A 12653-nucleotide genomic window follows, 5' to 3' on the forward strand; every position below is an offset into this window, starting at 1 on the left:
GTTTTAAATTCTGTAGCTATTTGTTATTCAATGAAGGGAAAAAAAAAAGGGGGACATTCCAAATTCTAAAAATAGAATGACAATCATCACCTCCCTTCTGCCTTCTCCCCCAAGAGACGTATCGTCGTCGTTTAAACAGAAGGGCAACTCAAGTTTCAAATCTAACAAAATATTCCTCTTTTTATATAAAAATTCTGCAAATAAACGTGATTTCCTTTATGTTAATGGTAGATAAATCCTTCGACATTTTAAGAGTACGCAGCATGCAATTTTGCGTTATCCCAAAAAGTTTAAATGATGGAGGATTCTTAAGGACAGAAATACACGTTTCAAGAACGGCGAAACGAACCCAGGATTCAAATAAAGCTGCAATTTAGTACCATTAAAGCTTACAAGGTGTTTTCTAACGTTCACTGAATAATCCCATGAAGCACAGTTTACGATGTTCCTTATTGATCATTTCTCCTCCGGCCCTCCCGTTAATAACCATGAGCAGCTCGTGAATCTCCACCGAATTAATAAGAATCCAGCTGTGCAATATTACGAACGGAAACAGCGTCAGTTGGGAAGACCTCATAACAATAGCAAACAGAGCCAATATCTTCACAGCAAAAAGTGTATGGGGATGAGTCACACAAGTAGGTGGAGCACTGAATTTCGGGCCATATCCCCAGTCAGCGAAGTGTGTCGGCCAGAAATAATGCGCCGGCGACGAAAGCGGGCTCGTGCAACAACAAACGTGGGAGATAGGGGGCGATGTGAATCATCCCTGGGCCGGCTGGCGACTATAGCGGCTAGGCAAACGGAGAGGAGAAAAGAGAGATATGAAGTGATTTATGGAACTTGCAGTCACGGCTTTATCCGGCGGCTTCCGGGCGTTCTTCTGTCAAAGGCGCCCCATCAGGGAAAGGGGGGACAGAAACATTCATAGATACCCATGTCACGTGCAGGCGGCTAATGGCACGCATGCGTCACTGCTTACGAAATTAGTATCTTAACTAATATTCGAGTTTAAAAACTGAAACGACGTACGATATTTCATCTGGGTATCCCACACAATGCAGAACTTTCAGTAACTGAGTAAATATAAAAATAATTTCCTTCATGGCTTTCTATAATTTGTGTTTGTTTCTTCGAGAACTACTCGCAGTTATTAAGAAGCTTTAATGATGCCGATAATGATGCCAAAACGTGTTCAAGTCAAGACAACATTCTGCTTAATAATAAGCAGGCAACAATTCAGATAACAAAAATAAGACAAGCTAAAAATATTGCTTTGCAACCCAATCGTAAAATCATTTGAGCACTTCGGTTCACTGCTGTTAAACAATTATAAAATTGAGGAATTCCCGAAATCAGCTATATACCGAGCCCCCAAGATACCATTGCATGCGTTCTTGGCTGTTTCCATTTTATACTGGGGTAAGTTGGATAACTGATAGTTATTCAACAGTTCTACATAGCATGCAGAAAACATTGACATTTATTGACAGTTGTAAGCCAGATGAGCCGTCAGTCCTATGAATGATTCAAGTGCCTTCTACAAATATGATTCCGAAGTCGTGTTGTTGGCATTAGTGTCAGGTAAATGCTAAAGAAAACTCCGCTATAAAGCCTCATTCCGAATTCTTATATTCGCTAAAATGACTTGTTTTGGACTCTGCATCAACGTCGACACCATCCTCAATGCCAGCGTGATGGGCATTTATTTCACAATAGAAAGTATGTAGAATCGTATACAAATAAGGTCTTAACTTGCACAGACTCAATTAAATTTCATGAAGTTAATTTGAATTCATGCAACACAAAAGCAGATTTGAAATCTGCTTTTGTGCTTTTCCTCCACTGCAGAATCTAGTGACCACGATTTACATGATTCGCTAGACAGCTTTTAGAATTAATAAAAAAAAAAAAAAAAAAAAAAACATTCCCCCTATATAATACCCTCCATTTTGGTACGTGAGTGTCTGTTGGGTGGGGGTTATTTTCCTCGATTACTCAAAACTATTCACTCAAGAAGGTATCTACTGCTTCATATGGCGGTATCACGTTTTTTTTTTTTTTTTTTTTTTCACACGATGCTGTATAAGCCGACACAAGCTCTAATGGTGAACTTTCCAAAGTGGGTGTCACAAGATTTTGACATTATATTTGCATTGCCTCACCCCACTATTTTTGCGTTAAAAAAAATTACGACTTATTTCTTTGTTTCATACTCTGCGACCAAAGAACTCTAGATGCATCTAAAGTCAAATAAAATAAATTTTATGTTTATACTCCGGGATGACCAAAGGTTAGGAGTTCACAAGATAGAGAGAATACAAGAAACATAACCGTATTTAGCAGTCACGGGCTTTGAACCCTTCTCTCAAAGCACCTTCTTGTGCATCTCTCGCGCTGACCACTCGGCTGCGGCGGACTTCGTTTACATGTTTTTAGCCGGAAACTGAGTAAGTTGCGTACCATTAACTTAAAGATAAAGAATAAAATTGGTGGAGTTTCGAATTATTTTTGGCATGTGGATAATGTTTTGGAATAAAAAAAAAAGTTTGGAATGCATTGTGAAAAACATTAAACAGTTGTTTTTCAAGAAATAAGACTGAAATGGAAGTGCACACGGGGGGGGGGGGGGAACTAACGGATTTCAGTCCCCCCAACAAAAAAGATAATCAAAATAAGATTTTAAAAAATAATTGATCAATTTTCTCAAAACAGCAGCTCTGAATTTTTTTTTCCCCAAAAGAAAAATCCTGTGGGCGTTGAAATGTGCAGAAAAATAAGTGATTTTTTCCCGACACTTCAACGTTACTTTTCGACAGAGGCTCACTTTTATATGTCCTATCCTGAAACCGGAATGATGTCACAGCCATATATGACTATAGCTAAAAGCATTGCTTTACTTGCAAAATTCGTGACAAATTAAGTCCCCTCCCACATTTTAATACGGGCTTCCTGCTAGCATTAATTACAAACACGCGCACCGAGGATTTTACAGCGTTCGTGTTCTGTAGGCTTGAATGATGCTATGCTTTATGAACTCTCCCAAACGAGGTCGGAGAATTTTGTACATGCTTTTGAAGTCTTATCTTATCTGATGTACATTGCAGTTCTTGTAATCCGTGTGTGACGAACACCAACACACTACAGATCTGTTTTCTTTGCATCATGCTACAATGACCCACATCTCCTACGAATAGAATCCTCATTCGAAAAATCCATTAGCACATTTCATCATCGTATATTTTATCCATCGAAGGAGTTGTTATAATTAAGAACTCCAAGAACCTAACAAAACTAAGCCACGTTCAATTTCAGCCATACTAAAACGCAAAAAGAACATTACAAGAACTGATATCCAGTTTTACGCAGGTGCAATGTGAATTAAAAAAAAAAAACCGGAGCGGTGCAGTAGTACGCGCGATTGAGTTGACCATGGTTTGAGTCCGCCTAACTGCAGCACCAATGGTATTACTGCAAAATGCTCCTCTGAACTTTGGTGGTCGTGCAAAAGTATAAACAGATTTTTCCCCCCTCTATATGCAATTTCTTGCTCCTGACTATTGCAAACTGAACTTTTTAATTAAACATCTGAAAGAGATTTTCCTTATCAACCGGGAAAAAAAAAAATAAGAAAAAATAGCCGATTGGTCAGGAGCGCGGGTGCATAAGCACACGTTAATTGAGTAATCGGGGTTCAAGCCCGTGACTGCTAAATATGTGCTGTTTCTTGTATTCTGTCTGTCTTGTGAACTCCTCTGACCGTTTGGTCGTCTCGTAGTATAAACAGAAAGATTATTATTATTAGTTAAATATAACTTAAAAACATAATATCATTGCATTTACAGCAATTCAAGTAATGCATTAATAGCTTTGAATAATAATTGCTAAAAATAAGTTGGAGTTGTTACATTAATAATTATTTAAAACTTTTTTTTTTTTTTTTTAATGATCAGTGGACAAGAATTTAGAAAGCAAACGGGGACTTAAGTTGGCACTTACCAAAGGGCATTCTGACAGCGTGCGACCTGTTTTACCAAATGCGGTGGGTAGTTTAAGGGTTAGCTTTGGGATTTTTCCTAACAAGCCCGACATCTCCACTGACACAGTCAATAATCATGGCTGGAAAACACCGCCAGCGGTGTAAAGTTGGGACCCCTTGTGGTGTAGCAACGAGTACAAACGTTTCTCAACTTCCGCTCGTAGTTCAGGACACCTCGCCAAGAATGTTATGTCAATGGAGTGTATGGTATCCACCTCCAGCGGGAAGTTAGTTGCGGCGCTTAGGTCTACGACGATCCGTGTGTGGGAAGGGCTTCTCTACACTTCGGTAATCGCTGGTATGAATGAATGAACGTCCCGCGGCTTCTATCTGAAGTCGCACCTGATGCCAGTATACATGGAGAGCAGGTTGTGGCGAAGCCTACACACGTTCAAGCGCAAGGGAGGCTAGCGAGTAATTGTGGCCTCAGGCAGAGAAGCACAGGCGAGTTCACTTCTCCTGAGTGGGAGAGTGGAGAAAGCAAGAATGACGTCGCTTTCAAACACACACATCGCAAGAACGTGCAACAGCGCAAACCAAATCGAGTATGTCACGTGAGGGTGGTGCTTTAGTTGTGCCTTCGTGAGTTTCCGAGAATAAATGTGATCGATTGCGAGCCACGTGGTTCACCGCTCGTGGCAGTAGAATAGCGTGACGAAGTCCTACATCGATGGAGTACGGCTCTGCACATTCTCAACAATTACATTCGACCCACGATTCTTTACACTACAGGCAATCGGAATCCATAACTTATGACACTGTTTTGTATGGTTGGGCAAGGAGCGATCCAAGTTCAAAACTACAAGGAGGTTTTTAACCTTTTCAGTAAAGTGTTGATAAACGAGCTCTTATAACGCTTGGCTGGCGATGGCTTGAAACGCCACCAAAGACTATTTATTATGTGTGGACCCAACGGGAAGGGGGAATCAAATCTTTAACGAATCGAATCCACAATTTTTTTTAACAAACGTGGCTACATAAATCGATTTCGTTTGTTCAATTCTTAACTCCCTTTATCCATCCAAATAAAATTCACTTCCTAATTTTTTCATAATGTATAAGAGCATGGGTGCTATAAGAAAGGGGAACACTTTCCCCTTGGAATTTTAGATACAGTATACGTTTTAATATATACACTTGTGATATCTGCAAGTACTTCGATATCATTTCTAGAAGTTTAAATAATAAAAGTTATATTTTTAATATTCATAATTAAATATAAATTTCAAAAATACTTTGTTATTAAGCTTAAATGCTGCAGTTTATATAAGTTAAATTTCGAGAAGACACCATGCGCCTTCATTAGCGCTGGGAAACCAAATCAGTAAGGGTTAAACCATTCCTTTTCTTACCCGGCCCGCGGAGTTTCAGAAAATTGCCAGGGCAACAATTTCAAAACTTCGGATCGAAAATACTCATGAAAGACAGCAATGAAGAGGAATAATATCCTCTCAAAGGATATTAATCGTTTGTTTGTCATCTGTCAACACTCTTCAGCACAGTAGTAACCCTTAGAATACAGGATATTGTATGCATTGAACTATATCCTGAAGAGTCACAGGCATCGTAAAAACTAAAACCAGTCTCAAACGAAGAAGGGAACTCAGTTTGTCATAACAAATAAATGGAAATCACTGAAAACGACTATAGATTTTCTTTCGCTAGAAGAGGAATCGCCAGAATTAGAGGAGTAAAAATATTGCCGCGAAAAAAAAATTATACTACCTAAGAGGAAGTTATTACTTGCACTGTCATATCAAGGTCTTCACAGTTGAAGAACCGAATTTACCCCATTCGGGCTCCTCAACAATAAAATCTGAGTAATTAAGTTTCTTCAGCCTTTATATGGAAATGTTCAGGTACTATAGTACTGAATTTCATAGATGATAATACTTCCATGAAAGACTCTACTGGTCAAAAAAAATTCCTTCGATGTGTTTGAGGTTATTCTTCTGATGTAATGGTAAACATGATTTCCGAAACTGAATATGTCTAGGATGCTTTAGGAGGACGAGTTGAAGCATGTCTACTTCTTCCCAGTAACTTTCACTCACATTATCTGCTTTACAAAGAAGTTCGTATTTATTACAAAAGCACTTATCAGTCATGTAAACAGCGTGAGAATTTTAAGTTGTTTGATTGTCAGGGGTGATCATACTTCCTATTATAAAACACCTGAATTATAGGGATAACTCTGTTTTGAGTAGTCACATAATGAGTCATGAAAATATCAGGACATTTTTAAAACTCGTCCTCCGTGACAGTATAGTGCTTTCGCCACTTTCGCCATTTGGAGAGGTCTGGGTTCAAGTCTCGTCGTAGACTAGTAGAATTTCTGAAGGCTCCATCAATCAGGGTCGTAGTTAGCCGATCTCAGGCGGACGAAATAAGGCTTTTCATCCTACATAACATACAAACTGACCAATGAAAACACGCATACACAGTGAAATATGATCTAAGTAACTGATGCACCTATAATAACACTTAAAATAAAATAAAAACCTACAATATAGCCGATAATAATTTTATCTTATAATTTTCTTCCAAAAAAGATTCGATAGAATACCAGCGAGTAGTTTTTCACTATATCTGATAATTTCTTATTCTAATTTAACTTTTGGACGGCAGTGTAAGAGTGCAACGGATGGCCTGTATATTTTTTGGAACTGTGAATGTCATGATTACAAGATAGCTGAAATATCAGGGGAAAAATTATATCGACTGCAAGGTGGCGAATATAACAGTTTTATAAGAAAACATTCTCGAAAGTACAGTTTCTTAAACAAGAGCAACAGAAATATGCAAATTTATTAAACAAGGATGATTAATTGGTCCTATCTCGGTTACGTGCTCTGTTTAAAATATGTACCCTTGTGATTTATCATAAATTCCAGCAAATATTGTGGATGAACTTCGTTTTGTGGACTGATAGAGTTGTGCTGTTGTGAATGGCCATAAACAGCACTGCTGGTCAATAGATAAATTCTTTAAGAAAGTACTGGATCCCCATTATTTAGTACAATGTGTACTAAATAATGGGGATCCAGTATTATTTAGTACAATGTAATAAACGTGTGGAGTGAATTTTGCGTAACCAGGCTTGTAGACTAACTCCTTTTACAGAAGACTATAAAAAGGGGTTAGTCTACAACTGCTGGCGAGGTGAGAATACCTGTAATCGTTTTTATCCGTTATTGAAGGGCCACATTGAAGAGGTGGCACTTCAGTAACAATAAACATGCAACACTAACAGGTTACTCCATGGCATACAGGAAGATCTCAGATCGCTGTTTCTGCTCTCGTTCGCTTTTGTGGAAATGTCCAGTTAACAACTTGAAAACGAGCTGTCGGATGGGTAGAAATTACGATCGCCAAACAACTCATTATCGAGTTCTATAATCGACCTATGAAAGGATAGTGTCAAGTAGTATAAACCTGGCACTATCCTTTCTCCAAATACTGCATTTGTTTGGTTTTATTATGGTCTTTAATTTTCCTCTGTATGAAAAGGAGCAAAGGATCGACAAGAACCATTTCTACAAGATAACACCCATTTCAAACTGAACGTTATCACAATTTCATATCATTCTATAAAACTTATAACAGCGGATAAGAGGCAATGAAAGATTTAGTAGCTATAATCTCATAAGAGACTGCTATCTACATTAATTATTGGTGTAGACAGCGGTGACCAGGGGAACTCCTCTTTCTCCGAAAAGAAAACAAAATTAAAACAAACAGAAAAACAAGTTAATTCCTTTTCTGTGTTTTTCCTCAGTTCTAACCAGGATTTTATTCCTAATTATCTTGACCAGTAATGACCTGACGGAGGTTGAAAAAGACTGGTTAACAGTTTTTTCTTAAAGGAAAATGCAGCTACTATACCCTTACACAATCATCATCTTTTTTGTTTATTTTTTACACAAACTCGATCCTTACGTTGCAGAAATGCCTTTTCCGCTATCACATCCCCCCTCCCAAAGTACCGACGTCAATTGGAATTCATACCACTAAAAACATTCTAAACTGCCGCCTTGTTTACCCCTGTTTTCCCCCCACTGTACCCGACGCCGGCACGACCACTAGTTTTGTGACGCAACTGAGAGTATCCACTTGCCGACATAGGTCAGGTCCAAACTGGCAGCAAGATAAGGAAGAGTCAGAAAAACTACGGGAGCGGCATGAAGTGACCGACATTTTTACCGACAACACCAAAAGCTGGCAGCCCGCCAGCCGCGGCGCTAGGGACAGGTCCCGCGGCAGAACACGGCGGCTTCCTTTGATCTCCTCAACAGCGGCTCCAAGGGACAGCTGTACATGCGAGCCGCAAACTGATGAGTGGGGGCAAAGAAGCACAGGACGAGGATGCGTGCTACGATCTTAACCCCCGACCACGTAAAGCACAATTTTGGTATTTAACAAGATTTATCTAGTATGTTATTACACAGTTCACCATAACATCCCTCATCATCTGGGTTGTTACAGAATTGTGAAAAATTATGCGCTTCTCAGAAGTCACGAGTTGTCTTTTCATCTGCCGATTGCTTCCCTTCCCTTCCCAATGTTCCCTTTAAAAAGCGAAGTTTCGAAAGGAGTCGCCAAAGGCTGTAAATGAAGAGGAACAAGAGCTCTATTGAAATTTTTATTTTTGAAAATCATATGATATTGCAGTCATGATGGAAAAAAAAAAAAAAAAACTTAGATGCTCGACATAATCCTTCCCAAAGGATATTAATCTTCGTTTTGTCATCTGTCGACACTCTCCAGCACAGTCGTAACCTTTAGTGTACAGGGAATTGTAGAGGAAATGAAGAGTATGCACTCGTGTTAATTAATGAAAAAACGGAGGGGGGAGAGAGCGAACATCATTCCATCACTTAAAAATATCTCGCTTTTCAACACTTCTTTAAAAGGATACAGGCAAGTCAAAGATTGCTTGGAGGCCCACACTGCCCACTAGCACTCGAAAATCCATTTGCTTTTCCTGTGGATTCTGGCTTAGCTTCTCCATTTTTTTTTTTTTTTTTTTTTCCAGAATAATAAATAATGAGTTTTACTTAAGTTGTTAAATTATTTATTACTCATAACCCAAATACACTGTGGAATATCATCTCTTAAATGATGCTGCCAACACTGATTTGAATTATAGCTACTTTTCTCCTTCCTTCCATTCAGGTTACTGCAACCTGTTTCCGGCCCTACTGCCTTATTTCTAACTTTAACGACAACAAAGCACACGGAAGGAGACGCGTGGTCGATTGTAGGTCAACATTGACCACGATGTTGACCTACAGGAATTTAATGATAGAATTCATAAATTATTTCAGAATGGGTTCACAGTCATGGAAAGAGCTAGTGTTCGTATTAATTGAACTGAATTTTCTCCCTTGTATAATTTAAATCGTAAAATAACATTTTATACTTTAGATTGTATTTTTAAATGTATAACTTTTATTCAATTATAATGAATTTTCTGTTGCAAATTTTAACTAAATTTTCTTAATGCAATTGTATTTTTCTATATAGTAACAAGACTGCTTTATTGACTTAGTCCTGTCTTAAGTTTAACAAAATAAAGTATGTCTAAAAGAAAACATAAAATAAAAAAACAAAGACAATAAAATGAAAACTCTAACCATAATATTAATAATAAATTTTAAAACAATATCGCTAACGCGTAACAGTTCTGTACTGTGACTTCATTTTTAACGCGATCGAGAATTTAAACACATTTAGGAATGTACAAGGTGGAATGTTTAAAAAAAAAAAAAAATTCCACCTTATGCATTCCTAAGACATTTGCTTTTAATTTCGTATTTTGTTTAAGCGGTGGTTTTCAGAAAGCATTTACCAAGTAAATACACAAATAACTGTACTGTACATACAGTAAAACCTCACCAATTAGGCCGGCCTGTTTTTTTTTTTTTTTTTATGTATGTATGTATTTTTGTCTTAATGAAGATATTTCCTAAACAGGAATTCGGTGATGCAATTCGGATATTCTTTCAGAAACCCTAAAATGCACGTTTAAAAGAGTCAGTCACACTCGGTGCTGGATTTACGAGGACTTAATATAGCCCTCAAATCAATTCAAAAGAAAAAAATAAGAAAATTCAACATTAAGATAGTTTCTATTGTTATATAATGCCCCTGCGCATCTTTCCGTTGAATTTTTTTGAGCGAAGATGAGTATCAAGTACCTCTTCTGATCTGACAGTACCACAGTCCTCATACAACTTGTAGATCAGGGTTTATACTGAGGTCAAACGTTTATGTATTCTTGTTTATTTAGATGGTCTTCAAAAAATACAATGCGATTGGGTTGAGACTGTAGGACTCTTATCAAAACGAATTGGTTGAGGCCCAAATCTTTTTCATTATCTTATCTTAATCTTACTGCATATTAATTAAGTCCGAAATATTATCACATTTCACATTATTTCGGGCTTTATCGTACTAATACAGAAAAATCCTAGTATTTAATAGTAGTGTTGGTAAAAGCCATCTGATAATCGAATTTGAGATTCTTTTCCATTATGACTGATACATTGAACATCAGGCGTTCCGAATATAGTGAATGTCACCCAAGGCCGAGCAACTCAGCATGGATAGGAGATATATCCTCCGCCATGCCCTTGTTTTAAAATTTGACAAAGTAAATGAAGCAGGAAATCAATTTACGCACTTTCCGATTATCACTTTTCCGGTTTGCAAACAAGGACGTAGGGAGGATATATTCCCTATCTCCGGATGATTGTTGATAACAACGCGAAAAGGAAAGGAATGATAATTTCCTGATTCATTCACTTTTCCAATTTTTAAACAAGGCCATGGGGTGGGGGGGATATCTCCTACCTATGCAAGGTTGTCTTGTATTAGCTGGCATACTTCGTTTACAGTGAATATGCTACCCAGACAACTTTGCAGAGATAGGAGATCTCTCCCGCCCACATGCCCTTGTTTTTAAAAATCTAAAAGGCGTATGAACCATTGATGTGAAATGTTTTTTGATATTCCGGGGTGGACATTTCGGACTTTCAAAAGAAAATGAGTAAATCTGGGATTTACCAGATTTCTGGCTTTTATTGTAAATATGTTTTGCATATTTTTGGGCTACGATTTTAAAATATTTACACAATTACAGTATATTCTATAATTCGGAGTACTGTTTTCCCCCCTACAGTCCAAATTAGTGATGTTCTACTGTTACAATCTTTTCAAAAGAACTCTAAATAAATATTTCGTCCATTATTTTGAATTTTTAAAATAAATAAATGCACAAGGCATAATACTTTAAGAGTTTGGTATCTATATAATATCGGTGTTTAGATACACCATAGATAACTCTTAATAAACTACAAAGTAGTTGTTGTAGGCATCATTTGCTGTTTCTCATATTGTGCTCTGCCTTCACGACGAGTTGCCATGATATTGCACTACTTCGAATAAGTAACTCTTCACTAATAGAGAAGACTATTGTTACTTATTCTCAGTTGAGTACCACCACCCAGACAGCACTGTTTCACGGCTATTGGCCGATCATCAGTGGGTGGGCAGGTACCCTGGTAATGCAGACATGACGACCCAGTTGTGAAGTTAATCACACAATATGAGAGATGCCAAGAGGTGTAGATGTCAATATTTAAAATAAATAAATGGTGGTGACAATTATTTTGAATGTACGATCTGTTTGGGACGCCTCAACAAATAATAATAATGGACTATTTTAAATATATCCTTGGCTGTTTATTGAATGTTTCTTAAAACCACTTTTTTCCCCCTTTGGTAATCTCAAACAAGATGGTTGTTGAGTTAGATGGGGAGAACATTTATAACAAATAACACAAGTTTCACTAGCGTTTAATTTAAACCGGGTCATTTATAAAGCAGGTAATGCAGTGACAACTTCCGTTGTACAAATGCGGGGGGTATTATAGGCATATCAGCGGTGGTGACAATTTGTTACTAATAACAACAACTCATGTCCATCCTTATTTCCAAAAACAAACTTTCTGTTTAGCTGAGTGGCCAAACGCGAGGGTACAGCTGTACACGCATTTTTAAGTTGATCGTCATCAAGTTCAAGTGACTGCTAAATACGGTGCTGCCGTTGTATTCTCTTTATCTTGTGGACTGCTGTGACCCTATTTGGTCGTTTCTGAGTATAAAGAGAAAATTTATTTATTTTACCTTTGACTTTTCAAATCAGTTTATGATATATTAAGTATAAAAATGTTAATTCCGATAACTCGGTACCTAAGGATAAGCTAATGCTTTAATATTCATAAAATTTGAGACAGTAATTCACAGGAAAGCCACATAAGTGCAGTCATTGTAACAGTACTTGCAGTTCGGCCACATCAGGTTTCGGATTTCCCATGACTCTTGGCACTTACTAAACAAAGCTCGATATGCAAAGGATAAACATACACTATGCAACAAAGCAAAATTTAATATTTTCATTCGGGCCATTCTTTTTCAGGATATTTTATCGCCTATACAAACATACTGTGCAACGGGTCGAACACGCTGTTGGTGTTTATACTCTCTCCCTCCTCATGTGTCATTCCGAACGTATCGTGTCTTTTAGTCACTACACGCAGAGATACCAGAC

The 12653-nt window shown here is 37.7% G+C and overlaps 1 protein-coding gene across 2 annotated transcripts in view; it reads right to left on the reverse strand.

Moving 5' to 3' along the window:
• The window catches only part of LOC150089925 (uncharacterized), a 123504-nt gene that overhangs the window by 74797 nt on the left and 36054 nt on the right, over positions 1–12653 (reverse strand). Inside the window, exon 1 of one of the 2 annotated variants that reach the window (XM_090368903.1) lies at positions 4000–4487. The exons of the other annotated variant lie outside the window; for it this stretch is intronic. Coding sequence (XP_090225029.1) covers positions 4000–4092 — 93 coding nt within the window. The 5' untranslated portion in view covers positions 4093–4487. Of the gene's footprint in view, positions 1–3999; positions 4488–12653 lie in introns of those variants that run through there. 2 annotated transcript variants of the gene reach the window in all.

Source organism: Mastigoproctus giganteus, chromosome 2 (assembly GCF_048544385.1).
Source record: "Mastigoproctus giganteus isolate SK-2022 chromosome 2, ASM4854438v1, whole genome shotgun sequence".
NCBI lineage: Eukaryota > Metazoa > Arthropoda > Arachnida > Uropygi > Thelyphonidae > Mastigoproctus > Mastigoproctus giganteus.